Here is a 22670-nt window from a genome sequence, read left to right as displayed (position 1 = left end):
CAATGCAAGATTTGCGTTATGATCATACTGCCCCCCTAATATATCAATGGCGTTAGAAAAAATTTGTGTTTTTAAGTATTATAGAACTGCCTGTCTGAGGATAGAAGACACTTACTGTGGGAAACACCACCAAATGATACAAAGTAGCAGCTTTGTAAGAGGTCCTGCTGGTAAATGCTCTCCGTTCAGAGGAAGGGAGTCCCGTGGTCGATCAGCGCAGGGCAGGCTCTGCTGAGGAGCCGGCACTGCAATGGGTCTTTGAGGATTGGCCTGATGTTCCCCATGGGCTCCATGTGCTTCTCCCTAGATAGATGCACGCCAACACCACTGTTCTTACAACATATTTGGTCCTTGTCAGGTCTTGGACCCACTTACCCTGCGGGTTCCTCTTCATGGTACAAGGGGTTGGGCCCCTCTGGTACTCTGTACCAGAGAGCTTGACTTTCAACTCTTTGAAGAGATCAGCCCTTCTCTCTTCACAGGAAGCCTGGAGCATGCGGGAAGGGAAGTCACAGAGCCATTAGGAGCTCCAGGTGCTAGTTCCAGAGCAAACAGGTCATGCTCTTCTTGGGGAGGGGGGTCTCAGTACATTGAATGGGAAGGTCTCTTGCTCTTGACTAAAGTGTTCATGTGGCTTCTGAAGACATCATAAGAAATGGAGGTAGTGTTTATACTTCTGCTATCCAGATTTATTAACAGAGATGGGGAGACTGAGATTGTACCTACCCTAGCCACCTGAGAATCCTAAAGCTCAGATCATGGGGGGAAAAGCCACAACTGTGGATCAGTGTAGTGTCTTCACACTGATGTTGGTGAAAGATGTGGCCGTTGGCCAAGTTTGACCCTTTGAGTGAGCTGAGAGTCAGGTCTGTCTGGATGCCTCCAGTACTATGTGTGACTGCCTTTTCCTCTGCTGACCATCACAGATCTGGACATGCAGACCCTCTTGTGCCTGTAAATCCCCATGTGCAGACTAGATCTGGTAACACTGCCCCAGCCTTGAAGTTCAAGCCACCAATTCAATAAAAATGTGGCCCTCTCAGACAAGGACTCATACTAACTCATTAGCATGGTGCCATGGGGTCTAAACTATGTTTGCTTCTGCTTGCATCTCCCATGTCTTCCACTGCTTTATCCCACATTTCCTGAGCATTTCCTGAACTTGTTGTGTTAGGAGTTGGGGGGGCCTAGCTGAGAAAGAGATGGTTGGCTCCTACCTGAAAAAAAGTCCCATCTAGTGGGGCGCAGACACACTATGTTGCTGCAGTCCAGGCCTGCGCCATGCACAGAGGTACAGCCTGTGACAGAGACTTGACTATGTTTCTGTGGATGCCCAAGAGCAAGCACTTCATTCTACTCAGGATAAGGAGCTCAGAGGGGGCTTCCAAGAAGTGTTGAGTGTACAAATGGGTAGGCAATATTGACTAAATGTTTCTTCTGCTTCCCTGGACGCTATGCAGGTACCATGACATTGGATCCTTCCAACAGCCATCACCCCATCTTACAGGTGACAGTCTTAGACTAGAGGAGTCAGGGCTGCAGCCCAGATTTTCTGATTTCATCTCTGGTGCTCGCTTGAGGACATTCTGTTGCCTCTTAGCTGGCAGGGTGCTCCTCAGCACCAGAACTATGAACCAAACAGAACTATCTCCTTCACCGTTCCCATGGAAACAGCAAATCATCCTCTGGCTGGGGCCAACTAGCATCTCCCAGACCAAGACATGTAATAATAATAATAACACAAATTTCTGAAATGAGGATGCCAAATGGGTAAATAATTAATGTAACAATTTGACCTGCCGCTTCTAAAACCCACACACTGTTCCTAAGACAATGGTGTGACTAAGGCTCCTGAGTAATTAATTTTGCCTAAACACATAACAAGTGAGGAGCAAATTTTGCAGTGTGAACCCAGTTCAGCTCTTAAAACTGGAGATAGATTGCCTTTGCACACGGGCATCCCATCACAACATCTGTGCGTAATTAAGCCTCAGTGAAGAGTTTACCTCTCAGTGTTTGAGGCATCTTCCAGTGGGGTTTAATAACCTCAGCCCTAAGCTCTAAATCTCTGAGCCTTGGACGAGCACCGAATGGAAGTGTGGGGTCAGGGAGGCCGGGAGAGGGTGAGAGGGCAGCCAGGCTGAACGGTCAAGACCAGGGCATTTGTGGGTCTGTTGTGTATTGTGGGGAGGGGCCAGGGCAGGTGGTGAGGTTTGTGACCAGCCTGGGGGAAAGCTGGGACAAGGGAGGAGGGAGAAGCCTTAGGAGCACAGGGTTTGAGACCAGAAGAGATGAGAGTGTGCCGGGACATGTGGAGGCAGGGAGAGGTAAAGCAGTCCTCTCCTGAGTGGACCCGCTTCAGGGGGTCACTTCTTAGGTCAAGGTAAGGATCCTGGGACTCTCCAGAAACTGTGGGCAGACCTTGAGAGATGTGCATGCTTTTGGAGAAGCACCACGGCTTACTATGAATCTCAAAGATGAAGAACCGCTGGTGTAGAATAATTAGTAGGAGTTAATATTTTTTATGTGCCTGTGCTATGTGAGACACTTTTTAAAGTGCTTTGCTTGTATTTACTTCTTAATCCTTATACAGTCCCATGAGGGAAAGGCCATGATTAGCCCCTTGTCAATAGCAGGGAAATTGAGGCCGGAGAGATTAAACCATTTGTCCAAGGTTATACGGCTTCCGGGAAGGGGCAGAGGCGGGTTCTGGATGGAGGCAGCCTGGCTCCAGAGCCTGCGGGTTTCACCGTGGTGCTCTTCTGCCTTCATGAGAGTTTATGGGGCAGATCTGAATTGTGCTGAACTGTCTGTAGCGTTAACCCTCAGCCCTGGTCGTGTGTCAGAACCACCCGTGAAAGTCTACATGGCTCTCATAGGGCAGCTGGGGTCTGTCCAGCAGGGGCTAAGTGTGTGCTGTGTGTCGAGCACCAGGATTCCACACATGCTAGTAAGAAATTGGGAATATTACTTCGCTGTATTGTCATTGCCATTTTACAGGTGGGAAGCTGGTGCTCCGGTTATAAAACCTACCCAAGGTCACGCCGCTTGGAAGGAGCAAAGCCAGGGCTCCAGCCTGGCAATCTTCCTCGGGGTCTGTGCTCTGCTTCCCTGGGCTCCCCAGGGGATGGGCACGGGCCCAGGCGAACCAGGGCCTGCATCACAGGTGTGTTGACCAAAGCACAGGAACAGAATGGAACCATGGGGTCAGGGCCAGACTATGAGGCTGAGGCCCAGGTTCTCGGGCTGGAATTTTCCATAATCTGTGCCTTCCTTCTTGGGATCAGGATTGGTCCCAGCATGGGGTGGGGGGGCAGGTGGAGCCCATGGGAGTGGGGCCTCTGATTTGTGTCAAGGAGTTAGACTATTGAACTCAAAGTTCTGATGGCCAGGGTGTGAACCTGCCTGTGGGGTCAGTGGGTCCCCCTGGCCACGACCTCCCTGGGTTGAGTTTTGTTTGTGGGGGGCCATGGGAGGGTTCTTCTCATTGCCTCTTTAGAATGATTCTCTTTCATCTTTCTCCACTTTGATGGAAGGAGCAGAAGGCATGGGGATGAAACATGGGTGCTGGGGTGAATTTCAGCTTATGCTCCCAAACCCTCCTGCCCATAGGGTGATTTAGGGGCAAGTCATCGACCTTAGGTCCCACAGTCAAGCCAAGTTTCTCCTAAGTGAGCAGGGAGCAGATTTGCATTTTGTAGTCATTTCTGTGATGTAGTTGTCAAGGGCCAGTTTGCGGTCCTCTCTGAGCTCCCATGATAAACCTCTCTACCTCCCGGGTTTGGTATTCTGTCGTTTCAGATCTAAGCTGCTGCCGCAGGGGCCATTGTGTCATCTGACAGGACACTTGCATTGGGAGGGAGGCTGGGGAGAAAGGTAGAGGAGGGGGGAGTGCAGCGCTTCCACCGCCCTGATTAACAAGCTCAGAGAGTCTCCAGACTTTGGGGTTTCTCTTTCCATCTGTGGCTCTTTCAAGTGGTTTTCCCCGTTGCCCCAGGCAGGCCCAGATGGGGGTCTGACCTCGTGTCGCCAGAGCCCCAGGCACCCTCTGCCAAGCTTAGGTTTCCAAACAAACCGAGAAAAGAACTTAACCTCAAAAATATGTCCCTTCCATTTGGAAGCCACAGCCAACAACAGCAAACTTTCACTCATATTTTTAAAGATAGCTTGTGAAAAGTGCCACGCAAGACTGAATTTTAAGCTCACAGTCATAGAGAGTCACAGATTTCTCTACTAGCCCAGATTTTCAAATGGCAAGAACTGCAGGAAAGTGGCAAACCACAATGGCACCTTGACTTCAGTTGGAACCTTTGTTCCAGGGACCCTGGAGTGTTTCGCGCATGTTTGCAGCCCCAAGCATCCTCAGAGCTCCTTCTTGAGATGGGGAAGGAACAGTCCTTTGTGATAAGGAAAACTGAGGCACTGGAGGTTAAGTGGATGGGTTAAGACATGGTAGTATTTGCAGAATGAGGAAGGAAAATAGGATTCTTGACTTGAGGGCTGTGGTCTTATTGCTAGATGAGTTTTGGGGGTCAAGATGAGGGAAGTCCTTATTCCCCCAAACCGTTGAATTAACTGCCCTTGTTTCTTTCTTTCTTTTTCTATCTTGTTTTATTTGTAAGTGAAAACAAGCCCATCATGAGTTGTTCGGGAAACGTGGCATGCCGATATCCCAGTCATTCCTCCCTCCTGGCAGTGGGGGTGCTCTTGGCTGTCAGTCACTCATCGGGCAACCCAGCAGCCCTTGGTGCAGTCCCAATTCTTGTCTCATGCTGGGGAAATCTGTTCTCTTTTTGGCCACTGGGTGTTCTTAGAGTCAGAGGGAGTTGGAGAGCATATTAATTAGGAATGCGTTTGTCTGCAAGTAACCAACAGCACAATTTAGAGTGTCTTAAACAAAAAAAGACTTATTTTCCTCACATGGCAAGAAGGAGTACAGCAGTTGCCTGCTGATATTGTGTTAGTGGTGTGATGGTATCAGGGCCAGCATCTCTGATTTTCTTGGACTTTTCCTCATGGTTGCAAGATAGCTGCTGCAGCTCCAGGTATCACATTCACTTTCAAGGTAGGAAAGGAGGGTAAGAAGAGTTGCACCATTTACAAACATTCCACCCCCCCTTTTTTTTTAAGACCCCATTATTTAATTTGAGAGGGGGAGGGAGAGAGCGCACACCAGCACTGGGGAGGAGCAGAGAGGAGAGGGGGAAGTAGGCCCCCCCTCTGAGCAGGGAGCCTGATGTGGGGCTCAATCCCAGGACCCGGAGATCATAACCTGAGCCCAAGTCAGATGCTCAACCAACTGAGCCACCTAGGCACGTCCCTTTTTATGAAGAAAAGAAAAACCTTCCCAGAGCCCCTAGCAGGCCTCCATGTATGTTTCCTACGCCAGCACTGTGTCACGAGGCCATAGCTATTGCAAGGTGGGCAGGGAAAGTGTATAGTTTCTCCTGTCTCCCTAGTGGAGGGGAGAGGAGGACCGGGAGTAGCTGCTGGGTTAGGATCCAGCATTATCTGCCACAGGAGACTTGTAGGAGACGGGCATGAGAAAACTCAGGACCTCCTGACTGAAAGATTTTTCACCCAGTAAAAATTCGGTCATTTGTTCGTTCGTTCATTCGTAGACCTAGACATGTAATACATCCATTGCAAAAGTGTAAAAACTGGGGCAGAAGGTTGAGATTCACGTGAGGAGCCTGCAATGGGCCTGGTGAGAGAGGGAAATAGATTTCAGTGCCAGGTCTGGCTCAGGTATGAGGGGTTCCTCACCTGGTTCCCTAAGTCCCAATTTTTGGCTCTTGATGGTGTCTGGAGGCATTGAGGAGGGTGGGGAAGCCATTCTCTGGTCCCTAAGCAGGAGGGGGGCTCTAAAGGAGGGCCCGAGGGCCTACCTGGTGGAGGAGGCAGTGTGGCTTGCCCCACCCCTGACCCTGCCTGTCACTGCTCGGTCCCCCTTGGGCTTTGTCTCATGTTCCTGGGAGGAGAATCTGCCCTTGCCTGGCTCACTGTGCCTCTCTGTGGTCCTGGCCTTTAGCTGCAGGCCTGCCAGCCCTTCTGACCTGCCCTTGCCTCTTCCAGGTCCCCCGCATCTACTGGGAGCTGTCCACCAAGCGGGTCCTTCTGATGGAGTTTGTGGACGGCGGCCAGGTCAATGACAGAGACTACATGGAGAGAAACAAGATTGACGTCAACGAGGTGAGCTTGAGCTCACGGCTGCTGTGGAGGGACACGGGCGTGGTCGGGGCTGCCCACTGAGGGCAGGTGTGTCCCTGTGAGATCTCACTGCCTTGGAACGGAAGAACTGTTGTCTGTTGTCTGAAGAATTACAGTATCTCTGAGCACAAAGCATCCTCCCAGGGTATCTGGTACAGCCCTCTGCCCTGTCTCCTAAAGCTGGGCCTGGCTGCACACAGTGGGGTGCAGGCCCATGCTGAGCCCCTTCTTGCAGCTCGTGCCCCAACAAGTGACTACCGTCTGTCCTCCTGTACCATCTGAGCCCCACAGAGCTGAGCGGCCCCAGAGACCAGTGGTGTGAAATCCGTGGGACTTAACTGCTTCTGGCCCTGTGGGGCCTGGGCACAACCTCCTCTCTCCTCCTGCCCTCCCCTCTCCCTGCTGCTCCCTAGACCTCAAGGGGGTCAGGCCAGCAGGGGACAGCAGGAGCCAACTGTTTCTACTTCACAAAGCTACAAGAAAAGGAAGGCTTCTGTCTCCCGCCTCCCACCCCATTGGTCTCAGGGAAAGAAAGCTGGCCGGTGGGGTTGAGGCCTGTACCCCATTTTCTTCTTCTTGGTTGCCGTAGGGTCCCACAGGTAATGATGGAGTTGTACTTTTTCAACGACACCCATCATTTTTATAGTCCCTCCTCTGAGCTAGGTAGGGGACTTCAGAGGGGGCCAGGCAGCATTCCCTTCTTTAAGGAGCTCACCACCTAGTGTTGCTGTTAGATCCACACCTAAATCCTTACAAGCTCCCCTGGGCAGCGGGAGGGGTGTGAGCGAGACCCCAGGGAACTACACGGAGGAGGTGCTTGCTTCTGCTGCCCGTCAGCTTCCCCGGTAGGATGAGCAGGGATTTGCTGAGTGTGTGTGTGTGTCAGGGTGGAGGGGTTGGGGGTAGTGATGGCACCGCAAGGAAGGGGAAGGGAATGGTGAAGTTTGGCAGGATTTCCAGGGGAGTGTGGAAAAATAGGGTGGGGGCAGGTAGTGAAGATGTTGGGCAGGATCTCAAAGGTACTGGGGAGTCACGAACGGGGTTGAGGAGTGCAGTGATGTGATCCACCGCTCTGGGTGGGCGAGAGGAAGCAATGGAGACAGGTGAATGCTCTTTCCTTCCTCCCACCCCAGGCAACATATGAAGATGAGCCTGTGGTCCCAGTGGTGGGATGGCCCGGAGGGGGGAAACTACCGCTTGGCTCAGCAGATGAGCCAGTGGAATGGTAGGAGAGGGTGCACCTTGGGAGCTCAGGCCTCTGAGTGCCTGTGTGGCCTCTGCCGATGCGGACAAAGACCTCCTTCTAAGAAGGTTGTGAGGGCCACACGAGTGCTGAGCACCGTGCCTGGCAGGTACTTCATGCTCCAGTATGGTAGCAAGATTTTGTTGTTTTCATTATCTTTGGGCTCTGTCCTTTCCTTCTTCCTCCTTTATTTCCTTGTGTTTTTTGAATGCCCAACTTGCTGTACCAAGTGCTTTTTTCCATAATAAACCTGGGAGGCAGGTCTTAATGTCTTCATTCTTCTGATGAGGAATCAGAGATTCAGGGAGGGAAGGTAACTTGTCCAAGGTCACACAGCTCGTAGAGCTGGGATTGAAACCCAAGCCCCTCTGACTCCACTGTTTTTTAGTTCGTAAAAGGAGAGGTTGCGTCAGAGCGTGGGGCACTGCTGCTGGGGACATGGCTGGGAAGGGCTCAGCCACAGCTGGCCTTGGCCTCCTGGGAACTCAGGGAATGATGCTCCCAGAACCGTTGGGGGCCTCAGGGTATGTGTGTGCAAGGTGGGGAGGCCGGACAGGCACCAGGCCCTCCCACCCCCTGCTCTGCTGTCACTGGAGTTGCCTGGTGGGCTTTTCTGGAAGAGGTCTCCCTCTGGGGGTTGGGAAAGGATAAGAGAAGGACTGTTTTAATTCAGCCCTCCACTTACCGGATGGCAGGGCGCTCCGAGGGAGAGCAGTGGATGCCTCTCCCGAGGTCACTGGGCCAGTGGCACAGTACTAGCACAACTAGTGGGCCTGGGAGGGTGTTGGGGTCGATCTCCTGCGCAGGAGGGAGGGAGAGACCTGCTTGCCCATCTCCTCCACTGGTGGTTGGGGTGGGGTGTGTCCCTAGACATCTAGCCAGGGATCCTCTGCCCACCGGGACCCTTGGGTACAAAATCTTTGGCTCCAGTGAGCAGGGGGAGGGAGAGGAAGGGAGATCCCCTCCAGCTTTTCCTGAACAGCCTTAACGGGGATCAGGAAAGATGCCACAGGCCTCATACCTTCCCCTCCCCCGCCAGGTTACCAGCATTTACTTACTGCTGCTGCGGTGGGATTTTCATTTCAGCAGCGCCCCCAAATCCATTAATCTCTTTGGATACACTGAGTCCAGGACTGCAATGGTGTTTTATCAGAGGCAGCTTTGATTTTTCAAAGACAGGTGCAAACAAAGATGTGATCTGCTGTAGTTGCCTGCTCTCAAGGCTGAGCGAGGTGCCTGGGAGGAAGGGGCAGTGGGGCTGAAGGGAGGGGACCTGTGGGGGCTGGGCAGGGGGCTGCCCTCTGAGAGCCCAAGAGCCCGGGTTCATCTGCTCCTGCCTCCTGCCCTCTTTAAACGTCCTTGCAGATAAGGCCAGTGGTCCGGGCAGAGCAGACCCTTGGTGAACACCCTGTGAATTAATGGAGAATAAATCAGCCGGCCTCACGCCCTGGGTTAGCCTCTGGGAGGCAGGATTGGGGCAGAGTGTTGGTTTTTTGTTTTCTGTGGACATGCAGGGTCGGGCAGGCCGATATCAGAGTGATTTGGGGAAAACAATAACAGAAATAACAATAATTATAACTAATCTGTGCCAGACACATGGCACATGTAATCTCTACTCCTTACAGCTGGCCTGCCAAGGGTGAGATGAGAGACCATAACCCCATGATTGGATGAGAAAGCTAAAGCTCAGAGAGGTTGAACAACTTGCCAACCTCACACAGCTAGTGGGGGCAGAGCCAAGCATTTGAACACAGGTCTGCTGGATGTTCTTACTTCTCCACCTTCTCCATCCCCCTCCCAGGGATTGGACTCTGGCTGCATTGGAACCAGCCCCCCCCCCTCCCCCCCCCCCCCCCGCCGCCCCGAGAGTGACGGCCTCATCAGTAACTCCTTGAAGAGACGAGTGCAGTGCTGACTAAGAAGCTCTGCCCACCACGCGGGCCCTCACTGAATGCAGCCTTTCTTCCTTGAACTCATGTCAGGCATGTTTTTTTTTTTCCATTTCATACAAACACTGTTCCCCTTTTAGAGAGATGAGTAGACAAGCGGTGTGTGAGCCGTACAGAGCACAGCGCCGGGGTGTGGGTGGCCCTCCAGATTGGTGGTTAGTTGATTATTGTTTTCATGATTATTACCATCACTGGACCCTGTCCTTTCCTCCTTTACCTCCTTATATGGTTAGTGTTTACCGACTGCCCAACTGTGTGCCAGATGCTTTCTATACTGTAAGCTTAGGAGGGAGGGCTTAGTGCCTCTATTTGCAGGTGAAGAATTGGAGACTCAGAGAGGGGAGCTCCCAGATCCTGATGGTACACTTCCACCATTTTCATATGCATCTGCTATGTAATCTCCAGCCAGATAAAGATGCGAATCGTTTCTAGCCCTCTGGCAGGCTTCCTCACCCCCCCAGAGTTGCCTTTCTGACTGTCGCCAGAGATCACTTCCGTTCACTACTGAACTTCATATAAGCAGAATCCCATGCACCTGTCATCAGTCACCTGTGGGTATTTTCTGGAAGCTGTGTTCTCTTCCATTGGTCTATTGATCCATCCTTGTAATAGCACCACACTGTCTCGATTACATAATTCCTCAGTCCCCCCTGGCCCTGGCTTCTGGGGTTTGTATGACCTGGGAGCCTCTTTGGTATTCTGGAATGTTGTCATTAAATACTGCTGCAGAGACCTCAGGCTGGGCAGTGGGCAGGTGTGGCCTGTGTGCTCTACTGTGCTGTCGCTGACCATCGGTTGGGAGGAGACAGGGGACAGGCCCGACTTTACAGAAACTAATCCGTATGTCTCATATCAAGCAGCATCAGAGTTGCAGGTCTCACAGAAGACTAGTGGGGCATGAGCGTGTGGGGGTAGGGGTGGGTGGGTGTGGGTGGTGGGGGGTTGGGAATGGGGAAGGGGGATGTACGGGAGACTCCATGTGACTGAAAGTTTCTAACAGACTTCTGAGGTTCTAAAGTCTCCTGAGGACTGTGGGACTCAGAGAGTTGGTCCCTGGAGTGAAGAAGCCCTCCTTAGGACAGGCTGACTGTGAGTGTCCTTGGGGAGGGAAGTATGGGATAGCCGGAAGTGACAAGGGGCAAATATCTCATCCCAAATCCTGGGCGATAGGGTGTTTAGTGGCATCTTGGCTGCCACAGGTGGGTGACTCAGCTTGAAGTTGGGACTCAGGAAGTGGCTGTAAAAGGAGTCGCTTTCCAGGTGGGTGAGGATGGTTCCAGACCCCTCCAACCACTTGTTGAGTCGGCCCCACTCCACTTTGAAGAGGCTCCCCACCGTGCAGCATTCCAGCCTCGCTGGGCCTAGCATGTGAGGGCCTAAAGACCATTCTAAGTAGCCAGTACCCAAAGACTCAGGGAGAGAAATGCCTGCGTTTCAGCCCCCGTTCTGCCAGTGGCTCGCTCTGTGACCTTGCACAAATCACTCCCCCTCTCTGGGCCTCAGTTTTCTTATTGAAGGCATTGGATTAGCTGGACTCTAAGGGTACGTCCTGCTTGGATATTTTACACAACAGTGATTCTTGGCTTGCTGGGAGCTAAGACTTCAACCATCTATTTCAGAATCTCCAAAGGGAGCTTATTTAATAATGCAGATTCCTGCTGCACCCCAGACTGACTCATCAGAATCTGGAGTGGAAAGGGTTGCAAGAATCTGCGTTTTAACAGGCTCTTCATGTGGTTCAGACACTGACTGGAGTCCAGGAACCACGACCACAAGGCCAGCCTCCAAGCACGGGGCAGCTCTAGCCTGAGTGTGCTCACTCATCCAGGGAGCCTGAGGCCTGGGGGGGTGGGCAGCAGCCTGGGGGGGCCCTCTTTTGTTTGAGTCTCTGCACCCAGAAGCTGCATATTACTGAGGGCCTGCCCTGGTGATCATATTTGCCAGTCACATTAAGAGCTAGTGACAGTGACTGTCACTGATTTTATTAAAAGTAAAGGTCGAGCAGGAGCACGCTTTCCTAGGCTGGATGGAGCCTCCTCAAGCCATAGGACGACTGTCGATTGCAGACCTTTTATCGAAGGTTAATTGGATTTCAGTGAGTGTGTGTTTAAGACCCTGCCTGGGCTGAGGCCCAATTGGATTTGTGTGAAATTAGCTAGAAAGAAAGGTGACCAAGTTGGGAGTTTTGGGGAGGTGGGGATGGGGACTGGGGTCTGGTAGGCAGACACCTGCTGTCTATGAAGAGTGGGGGTAGGTGCAGAGATGGGGAGCTTGCGAGAGATGCCTGGGGGCCAGCTAGGGGAAGAGAGCAGGGAGCTCCCAGGGGTCATTGGCTGGACTTTGATTCAGTCCTCTGTCTTTGGGTTGGACCTCATGGTATGTGGTGTGGCCTCCAGAGTCTATCTTTTTACCTCTCCAGAAAGTAGATCTCGCCTTGAGTCAGAGTGGGGGTGGTGGTGGGGTGGGGATCAGGGGTTCAGATCATACTTTGAAAGCCTTCCCACGAATCCTCCTTTTTCAAGACCCCCAACTCTGGTTTTCAGAGGTGTCAGGGGCCTTCGGTTGCTGAGCCTCTGTGGGCTTGGGGCAAACTTCAAGCTCCCCTGTTGCCAGCTTAGGGTCCCTTGTTGTCTTGCTGGCTAAGACAGGTCTCAGTAGCTGTCTGTCCCACGTGTCCGTCCCCCCCCCCCCCCCCCCCCCCCCCCCCCCCCCGGCAAAGGCAGTCTTGCTCATCTCTTTCTGTCTGCTCTCTCTGTTGTTAGGGGCTCTTTGTATTTGTATTCTTCTTTTCTTTTAGCCCTCTTCGTGGGGTCGGGGAGGGAGTGGGGTCAGTGCATAGGTTCAGTCTGCCACGGTTAGCCAGAAGCCCTTGCCATGCTTCTTCACTTCATCCATTCCAGGTCATTCTGGGAGCCGCAGAAGGGTCTCAAATGTATCTTTCAGCAGATGTTTGTCACACACCTACTGTGTGCAGGCACTGCATGTAAGTGCTGTACCAGAGGGATGCACAGAGCATGGCAGAAGGGGAGGCTGAGTGCTGTGGCGGGAGGGGCAGAGGGTTTCAAAGTTTGGGTGCCCTGGGGTTATGCCTGGCTCTACCATTTGCTGGCCAGGCTCCGTTGGGTAAGTTACTTGAACTCTGAGTGATTGTCCACATCTGTGCAGTTGGAGTCCCAACAATACTGACTTCATAGGGTCGTTGTGTAGACTGTAGGCTGTGAAGTTGTGTAAGATCATGTATTTAATTAATTAATTTTATTTTATTTTTTAGGTTATTTATTTATTTGAGAGAGAGAGAGCCCAAACAGGGGGAGGGGCAGAGGGAGTGGGAGAAGCAGACTCCCCGCTGAGCAGGGAGCCCGATGGATGCGGGGCTTGATCCCAGGACCCTGGGATCATGATCTGAGCCAAAGGCAGACGCTTAACTGACTGAGCCACCCAGGAGGCCCTGTGTGAGATCATGTATAATTCATGATGTTGTTATTCACAGAGGCATGTCTTCCTGAGACTCTTTGCCCCCTTCCTTTCCACCTACCTCTGTTGTCGTGGGTACATAAACTTGGAAAATAAGCAGCAGTCATCGATTGAGCAAATGGTGACCTCCCCCATCTGTAAAGGCCATGCTGCAGTTAGGCCCCAGTCTCCCTGTGTTGAATACCACACTTATTTTTCCTCGGCGTTGTCTCCCACTTCATGGGCCTCTGGCTCTGTGGTAGAAAGTGCCCAGAGGACCAGGGGAGCGAAGCTGAAGAGGCACGAAGGATCCTGCTTACGGAAATCACTAGAAACAAAACATCTCCTTCCATTGTCCTCATATAGAACTCCATAACGTGTCAGACCAAATCTTGAGAAGTGTGGGGATGTTCGAGAGATCTCGGTGCACAAGATGGGTTCTTGGAGATTCTTTCCCCAACAGCAGGGGTGTTAGGAGTGGAGACAGCCTTCCTGGACTCTGGTACTGGCTCTGCAACTTATGAACCAGTCACTCTGGAAGCCCCAGCTGCCTGTTATAAAGTGGGGGGCAGGAGAAAACCCTATAGGATTGTTTGATGATTGAAACATGAAGCGTTTGGTGCAGTGGCCCCAGGACATGCTCAACTCCAAGTTGTTATTACATTGGAATTCCAGCCCTCAGGGCCCCTTGCCAGAAAGAGGAAATGTGTAGGGAAGAAACCCTTTCCACATTTCTTATATTGACCCAGGTCAGGTGGGAGGATGGGGAAGTATTTCTCTGGAGTGCGTTGTTGCCCAAGGCAGGGGATGTCAAGTGTTGACAGCTCTTCCTTCACTGTGTCTTCAATAGTCATGGCTCTTAGGACCCAATCCCTTTGGTCACTGAGACCCTTTGAATCTGTCTGGCCAGGAGACCTGAGGAGGCCTTATTGGCCTTGGGGATAGCCTACGTCCTGGCTCTCGGGTGATGTCCACTGTAAGCCTAACCCAGAGAAGCTTTCGCCAAGCTCCAAAATTAGAGTAACCCCCCGGCTTCCTATAATTAACCCACTTGCCACGTCTCCCAGCACTGTGTGTGGTTGAAGAGGTTCCCCACGCCTTCACATTCAGGAATTTCATCTCTGGGCTGGCTAGTTCAAGATTGACGCTGTCCATGATTTGGCCTCGCTGGGCAGCAGCAAGTAATCTGAGGTTCATGTATTCCCAGGGAAGTTCCCTGGGGTGGGGTGAGGGCCGAGAATAAAATCCTGGTCCTTTAGGCTGTGGTGCTTCAAGAAGCCTGGCCATAAACTGACGGAAAAACAAGGAGAATTTGAATTATTAACCTCTTTATACTTAACATCAGGCTACTCACGTGATTATTAATATCCTGCAACACCAACCTCCTATTTCTTTGAGAGATCTTGGCCTTGCTTGCACGACACCCCCCAAGAACATCAATAGACTTTCCCTTGGGGGTGGGAATAAATTAATCCATGCAATTATAGAATAATTAAAGCACTTTCAGCCAATTCAAGTTTTGAGAAAAATCCAAAAATAACTCCTTGATTTAAATATTATTTACTAAATTAATTCTTTACTCAACCTTTTTATAGATACTTTTTTTTTTTTTTTGGTACCTCCTCACTGTCAGGGAATAAAGGCATTGCGTATTTACTAAAGTCACTTACATGAATGGCACGTTCTTTTTACATAGAACAACGAAAAGACTTGTCAGTGACTTTTTTTCTAAAAAGAGCTATACTATGGTGTTAGTTAACAATGAGTTTTTTGGTTAGAGAAGCAGTCCTAGATTTCCCTCTGAGACTCTTTTGGAGAATCCAAATGGAATGCCTTCTTGGATGCCCCGCGGACCTTCAGAGGGTTTCACCTCAGCCCTCGCCTCCAGGCAGGAGCTTCCCCGTCAATGCAGAGGCAGGAGAGAGCAGGTGATTGACAGCTTGTTCACTGGACCCAGGCCACCTGGGTTTGGAGCCCGGTTTCACTCACTGCTAGCTGGGTGACCAAGCTTCTTTGCCTTTTTCCATTTCTTGCTTCGGCTGTCTACTGCAGAGGATGGCTGTGAGTCCGTGGCAAGCGTCCAGAATGGTGTTTGGCCCAGAGTGTTGGCTAATACCATTCTAAGATGGTGGCATTCCCCTGTCTTAGTGCAGATGCTACTGTCACAGGGCAAGGGACAGCTTTAGAGGAACAGAACAGACAGTTTCCCAAAGAAGACATACAAGGAGCCAACAGGTACATGAAAAGGTGCTCAGCATCACGCATTGTTAGTGAAATACAAATCTAAACCCCAAGGAGATATCACCTCACCCCTGTTAGAATGGTCCTCAGGAAGCTAAGAGAGAAAAGTGTTGGCGAGGACGTGGAAAAAAGAGAATGCTCGTACATTCTTGGTGGGAAGGCAAACTGATGCAGCCACTGCGGAAAGTACTGTGAAGGTTCCTCCAAAAATTACAAACGGTACTACCATATGAGTCAGCAGTTCATTCTGGGTGTATATCTGAAGGTAATGGCATCAGTATCTGGTAGAGATATCTGCATCCCCATGTTCATTACCGTATTTACAATTGTTTGCTCTTAATCACGAGACATAGCTAAACTATTATGGCAAGGGGCTGGGAAAGAGGGTTGTGTGCCCAGTGATGGCCTTGGGTTTCTTATGGGATCCTCGGGGTCTCCGTGAGTAGGAGGGGGCTGGCTGCCTTCTCTGGGCAGATTGGTGCCCAGAAACTATTTACTGCAACTCTGATAGATGTGAAGAAAAATTACCCAAAATTTAGAAATTAAGGCCAAGAGTGTGCAGTGTATCCTTTCAAAGTCATTCTTGGGCATTGTTCAGGCAGTGCACCGAGGGCTTTTTAATATCTAGGGGAATGTACTTGTGTTTGACTCTGCTATTGACAATTCATTAAGGGCTCAGACTGAAGTCATACGTCAACCTGTAGATCTTATCTGGTAGAGATGCAAATAATTTCTGCCCGGTAGAAAAGATAACCTCAAAGGTTATGATTTCCTTATTGCTCTGTAGGACAATAACCAGTTTTATATCGAATCCAGGAATCTTAGTCTCTTATTCCTGTTTAAATTCCCATAAATAAAGAGTCCCTCAAAATTCTCTGAACCAGCTCTCCCTTCTTATTTGCTCCTTTATTGGTAAATTAAACAATCTTTGACATGTGTTTATTCTGTATTTTTATGAGTTATGTTTTTAACTTTTTGAAAATTATACTTTGATGAAAGTGATAATGGGTACATTTTTTCCCCAAGTTTTAAATAATAAGCTACCACATTACAACAAACATATTTGTGTCTTATATAGTAATATAAGCAATTTATAGTATATAGTATATAGTATAGTATATAATATATAGCATATAGTGTATAAAGTACTTTCTCAGATGTGGTCACATTTTGACCTTGAATGTTGAGGTTACCTTGTGAGGAAGTAGAGCAGATGGAATTAATCCCTTAGCTGTTAAGGGAACTTAGACCCAGACTGAGAAGGGAGGTGACTTGTCCCCCAGATCAGGCATGTCCTAGGTGGCCATACCAAGATGGCACCAGAGTGAAGCTGGTGGCCTACGCTGGTTTTCTGTCTTGTCTGTGCCTTCCATATCTATCTATGTTGGTGAAATCTGGTTAAAGTGAACATCAGGAACAGCTCCCAAATTGTAAGACACCCAAGTAGGAGCAGCTGGATGGGGTGTTGAAATGGGGAGGGCCACTTGATGGCTTTGCTTGTGTATATATGAGCTATATAGTTGGCAGCCCCTCTTCCTTCTCTAGTAGCAGCTCACTCCTCGTGGGCAAGGGCTCCCCCATCCTGAGTCCCCAGACCCTTAGGGGTCATCTTTCAATGTAGTAATAGGGGGCCCAGAGCGATTAGCAATATTTCAGAAAGCTCAGAGGAGATCATACATCTCCCTATGACAGGTCTGCCCAGACTAAATGAAATGTCATTTCTCTGCTGTTGGCTGGCATTCTGTCAGCTCAGTCTGGCTGTACTGCTTATCTTGGGCTGATCAGGAGCCCTGATTGGACCTTATATGCGTCCTTGACAAATAAAAATGAATTATTACTTAATAAATGCAATTGGTTTGGCAAATGCAGCCTTTCGGAGCATGGCTCCATGGAGCTCCGAAGAGCCTAACAAAAGGGCTTCTCAGAAGGGGACTTGCTGGCTCAGCCAGGACCAGCTCTAGCTGGGGCCCCTCTCCGAGGAAACAGAAAATGGTGGCCCTGGGGCTGCTGACATCTCAGTCCGAGGCTAAGAACTCGACCTGGGGCGAGGTCCTCCAAGTGCCCGCAGAGTACTGGGCATTCATTTCACCTAGTGCAACATCGGATATGTGTCAGGACCCAGACAACCTCTTTACTGAAGCTGAGAGAAGCAACTTGTTAAGGTCACACAGTTCACTTGGCAAGTGCAGAGGTTGGTGTGAGCCTGTAGGTAGTGTGGCTGCTAGGAGGTGGTGGGGTCATACCTAGCTTGAATCCTGGCTCTACCTCTGGGTAGCCCTGTGGCTCTGTGTAAGTTGAACCTCGAGGAATGACAGCTCCTTATCTGCAAAATGGGGATCGTAATTGTACCTACTTTTAAAGCTGACATAAGGATGTCAGCTATTGCTATAGTAAGGTTATTCTTGAAGATTTATTTTGGGACCAATTGTAATTGATTGGGATTCAGAAGAGATTCATGGGGTTAGGATAAGTATCAAGACAGGAACCACAGCATCTCAAAAAAACACAGGGTCTCATTCATGTTGAAGGTAGAGTCCTATATTCACGTTTGGCCTGTTATAGTTAAGTGGATGCGTCATAGAGCCAGTTGATGGTATGTAAATTATACCTCAGTAAAGCCATTTAACAAAACAGAACCAGTCTCTGCCATCTTGGGAGCTTAAAATAGTGGGCTACATGGTCATTAACAAATAATGATACAAATAATGTCCTAGTACCATGAAAGAAAAGTACAGAGTTCGATGAGAGTTTGTGGCAGGAGAACCTCATCTAGGCCAGGAGGTCAAGGAAGGCTTCTCCAGAGAGGTGATGCTGAGCTGGGATGGGAAGGAAGAGAGGGGTAAACTAGGTGAAGTGAAGATGGGAGGAAGGCTCTTGGGAGAGGGATGATCATGTGCAAAGGCCCTGAGGTAGGAAAGCACAGGGCCATTGGAGAAGAGAAAGAGAGCAGAGGTGGCTTTAGCATCACTGTGGCATGAGATGAGATGAGGCGGGGAGGCTGGTCCTGGTTGTGCAGGGCTTTGTAGACCAAGCAAACACCCTACTCCTCTGTTCCCCCACCATCCATGGGCCCCAGCTCCTCTCCTCTGGCTGGGATATGTTTGCTAGTGACCATGGGGTCCATCAGGGACTGAGAGCAGTGTCAAGGGCAGAGTGGGTCCTGGGGATCAGCTTTGTGAGTCGAGTATCTCTTTGTCCTCTGGAAACCCATTGGCAGGCCATCTGTGGGCCCAGGTCTGGCACTATTCAGCAGCTGTTCCCTAGCTGGGAAGAGGCTTTTAGCTTTAATAAAAAGGGAGTAGAGATAAGAAGACCGCCTCAACAGGGAGGGCAGCAGTGACAGGATGATTTAAATGGCCTCTCCAGTGTCATTTCTTCTGTGCAGACCTCATAAATCAGATTAACACTGGGCCCTGGCGGGGAGGTGCGAAGGGAGGTGCGAGGGAGAGGGGAGCAGGGCTTGTGACTCTGGGTCCTCCTGGGACTGTCTTGGAGCTGGTGGGACAGCACTAGGGGGTGCCAGGGTCACGTATCCCTCACCCATAGCCATCTAGCTTTGCTCTTGGGAGAAGGGGAATTTGGGATGATCCCACCCCGGCTTTCCAGCCCATCTTCAGCTTTGGGGAGAAAATGAAGAGATTGAGAAGAGAATAGGGAAGAGAAGGATCGGGAAAGAGTGGAGGTAGGGGGTTGGGGTGGTATTTACAGCCTTTGGAAATGCTAGAAGCGGTGGTTCTACCTTGCTGTGTATTACGATCACCTTGGGAACTTGATGACAGATGCTGATGTCTGGGGCCCACCTCCAACACTTCTGAGTTCTAGGTGATTCTACATGCCGCTGAAGTTGAGAAGAACAGGGTTAGCACTGAACTTCTGTCTTAAACTCAAGAACTGTATGATCACAGGCCATCACTCCTGCCATGACTGCCCAGGCCCACCTGGTGCCTCTGGCCTGCCTCTTGAAAGTGACCGGATTCAGGGGCCAGAGTCGAAGTCTCCAAGACAGGTGTTAAGGTGGCATAACTCCCACCCACATCCTTTCTCTTTCAGATCTCGCGCCACCTGGGCAAGATGTACAGTGAGATGATTTTTGTCAATGGCTTCGTGCACTGCGACCCGCACCCTGGCAACGTGCTGGTGCGGAAGCGCCCGGACACAGGGAAGGCGGAGATCATCCTGCTGGACCACGGGCTCTACCAGGTAGGGGAGGCCGTTCCCACCCAGCCAGCCCAGGGGCTGTGGGTCTGCCTGGGATCAGAGCTCGCTCCACTCCCCGATCGGCCTCACACATGGGAAGCAGATAGCCGGGGTGGATGGGGAGGCCCTGCCCTGCCCTGCCCCTAGAGCCGTCATTTTGTGCAAGTCCCATCATACGAGTTCTCTCCAGTCAAATGAGGTCGGTAACACCTCATTCACGGGCTGCTGTGGGGAGTAGACGGGGATGTGCCTGGGTCCGTGCAGGTGCTTTGTCAGCTGTGAACACTGTACTTCCCCGGGAAGCCCAGGTCAGCCCACTGTGAAGTAAGCTGCCCCTCGATGAGGTGGGACTTCAGGGGAAGGGGGTCACTCAGCCCCAGGGAGGAGGTAATATGCAGTGGGAAAGGGGACCCGAAGCTGATAGGGGCTGGATGGGCCCAGCCTCTGTCCTCTGGAACTTGAGACTCATCTGGTTCAGATGAGCCATGAGCTTCTGCTTGGAAGTTGCAAAGTTCACTGCCAATGCCAGAATCCAGGGTCTGTCTTGAGTCCATGGCAGAGGGTTCTGGACAGGTTTCCCCAATGGTCTCCTGCTCCTCCTCTCAGAGTCCTGATCTCACCTCCCAAAATCTTGGCCTCTTTTGAAAGGCTCAGTGACATTGGGTACATTAGTTTAAGGTAGGCTAGCTGCTGTCACACAACCCCACACGCATGATCGCCCAGACACAACAGATGTCTAATTGCTCCTCCACATACCTGTCCCGGGTAGGTGGAGGTGTCTGAAGGCAGGGGCTGACCGAGGCTCTGCCCCCCCAGGCTTCCCTGGGGGTGGTCTCCTCATCTTCCAGCAGTGGGGGTGAGGGCTTGGAGGAGCATGCATGGGAAGGTTTTCAGGAGCTGAACATGGAACTTCTGCCACATTGCATCGGTCGGAGCTCAGGCAGAGGGCTGCATCTAACTAGGAGGGAGGCGGGGAATGTGATTTTGATGGGCAATTAGTGACCTTGGCCACTCAGGACCAAGGCCAGCCAGATGGTAGCTTTCACGTTGGACCCTTGGGGATGGCTGAACTTTGGGGGAGAAGCGGATGATGCACAGGAGCTCCAGTATTCATCAGTCCCCCTTCGCAGTGTCCACCAGCCAGGGGCTAGGTCTTCCGTGGGGAAAGGAGGCTCAGGTTCTGCCACATGGTCCCCCACCTCAGGTGCTCACAGACGACTTCCGCCTGGATTACTGCCACCTCTGGCAGTCGCTGATCTGGACTGACATGAAGAAGGTGAAGAAGTACAGCCAGCGCCTGGGAGCCGGGGAGCTCTACCCCTTGTTTGCCTGCATGCTGACTGCCCGGTCTTGGGACTCGGTCAACAGGGGCATTGGCCAAGCTCCGGTCACCGCCACAGAGGTAGGTGGACCCCTCCTGGCCTTGCCTTCTCCTGAATGTGGGGGATGGGGCCACGGGTGGCCTTTGGACCCCTTCCAGCCCCCAGTTCTCCTCCAGGATTTTCGGGAATCCCCAGGGACTGTCTCATCAGTAAGTCTGGTTCCACTTGTGCCCCTCACAAGCTTCCTATATGTCTCCCTACGGGGTGGGGGGGCACCTCAATTCTTCATGCAGCACTGAGGCAGGTCTGAGCACACACAGGTCCCATTGTCCTCCACGAGTGTGTGGCTGTTAAAACAGCTTTTTTGGGTCTCTCTTTGTTGTTCATTTCTCCATTGGATCTAGATGAGAATCCCATGGAGCCTGGGCTGAGACTGGTCCTAGCAGCCCCTCCTCCCTGTACTCCTAGCTACCTCCTTCCCAGACTCCTCATTCTCTCATGGAATTGGCTTCTGTCTTCCCAGTCTGTCAGTTGGCCAGACCCGTGCAGACTTGCCCATAGCCACGTGGGGACCGCTTGGACTCTGCCGAGGTCCCTGCTCACCACAAGGGACAGGTCCCACTTGTGCAACCAGACAGACCTTGGGTGGTTCTCCTCCCCTCTCAGAGCCCCATGGTCCTCCCCTGGAAGCTGCCTTATAATTGGATGGAATCTTAAATGATGGAACGGCTGGATGGAATCTTAAATGATGTCACCAAAAAGGCCACCTCTAGCCATCTCTTGGCTCTGCTTTCCTGCAAATTGACCTCATTCCCCAGCAAGCTTGGTGGCAGTGATGACCGCCAGCAGCCCCAGGCTTGCATGGCTTTAAAGAGAGACCATCTCCCTTCTTCGTAAAATAGGGATGATAATTTCTGTTTTATTGATAATGTGTGGAAAGTGCCTCCCCATGGTTCCTGAAACTTGTTCATCAAACAAACATTCGTTTTTGCTGGAACTGAGACTAGGTGCTGGGGATCCAATGATCAACAGACAGGCCTTCCATGTGATCTGCTCTGTGGTTGAGGGAGACAGACAGTAGACAAGTGAGCAAACAGGTAAATGGAATACTTGCAGGTTGCAGACACTGGAGGCAACAGGCAGGGTGAGTAATGGGGGTGCTGTAGATTGGGTGCTCAGAGATATGCTGAGCATTCTGGAGGACAAGGAAGGCAGCACAGGCAGAGCTTGGAGAGAGCATTCCAGGAGAGGGCATGCGATGCGCCAGGGCAGGGAGAGGAAGTGTTGGCACGGTCTGGAGTGTGGCGAGGTGGGTGCTGGAATGAGAAGAATTTGGGGTGCTGGGCAGAGGGAGCTTCACACGGGGCCTCATAAGCCATGGGAAGAAGTTTGGATTAGTTCTCAACAAAGCAAAGCCTTTGACAGGTTTCAATCAGGAGAAGAATGTGCTCAGAGTTGTTATTTTAAGTATCTGGAGGGAACAAGATGAGCAATGGGGCAGTTGGTCAGGAGGCTGGGAGGTGATGGGGGCGCAGACCACGCTAAAGGCAGTGGAGGTGGAGGGAAGCAGAAGAGCCAAGGTGAACTTTGGATGTAAGACTGAGAGGCCTTTCTGTCGACTTGGGTGTGGAGAGGAGGCAGAGGGAGGAGTCAAAGTTGCAACACAGTTTTTTGGGGTAGGTTATAGGGTAGGGGGAGCTACTTCCTGACATAGGGAAGACTTTGGGAAGGACCTAGTTGGGGATCGGGAGGCAGAAGTTAGAGCATTCACATAGAGGCATCGTGGGCAGTCAAGCTTGGAGCTCAGCAAGCAAAAGATATAAATTTGGAGGTTTTCAGCGTGTACATGGTATTTAAAGCCTCAAGGATGGACGAGATCATATGGTGCACAGTAGGTACTTCGTATATGATATGTGTTTTCATTAACTGAGTTAGAATTTTATTTTGTGTTCTTACTCACTTATAAAGACCCAGCATAAATGCTGCTGTCTTAGTCTGCCAGGGTTGCTGTAATAGAACACCACCGACGAGGTGGCTTGTACAACAGAAATCTAT

At 51.1% G+C, this 22670-nt stretch overlaps 1 protein-coding gene across 9 annotated transcripts in view; it reads left to right on the top strand.

Annotated features, from left to right (window-relative positions):
• ADCK1 (aarF domain containing kinase 1) overlaps positions 1-22670 on the top strand; it is a 181024-nt gene that overhangs the window by 118508 nt on the left and 39846 nt on the right. For all 9 annotated transcript variants that reach the window (XR_003515977.2, XR_003515976.2, XM_027572205.2 and 6 more), the window contains 3 exons: positions 6076-6192; positions 19147-19296; positions 20498-20695. Coding sequence is in view for 7 of the 9 variants with exons in the window: in XM_027572205.2 (XP_027428006.1) it covers positions 6076-6192; positions 19147-19296; positions 20498-20695 (465 nt within the window). In the remaining 2 variants the exon portion in view is untranslated. The remainder of the gene's footprint in view (positions 1-6075; positions 6193-19146; positions 19297-20497; positions 20696-22670) is intronic.

This window comes from Zalophus californianus, chromosome 6 (genome assembly GCF_009762305.2).
Source record: "Zalophus californianus isolate mZalCal1 chromosome 6, mZalCal1.pri.v2, whole genome shotgun sequence".
NCBI classification, from domain to species: Eukaryota; Metazoa; Chordata; class Mammalia; order Carnivora; family Otariidae; genus Zalophus; species Zalophus californianus.
This window is presented reverse-complemented; position numbering and strand designations above follow the sequence as displayed.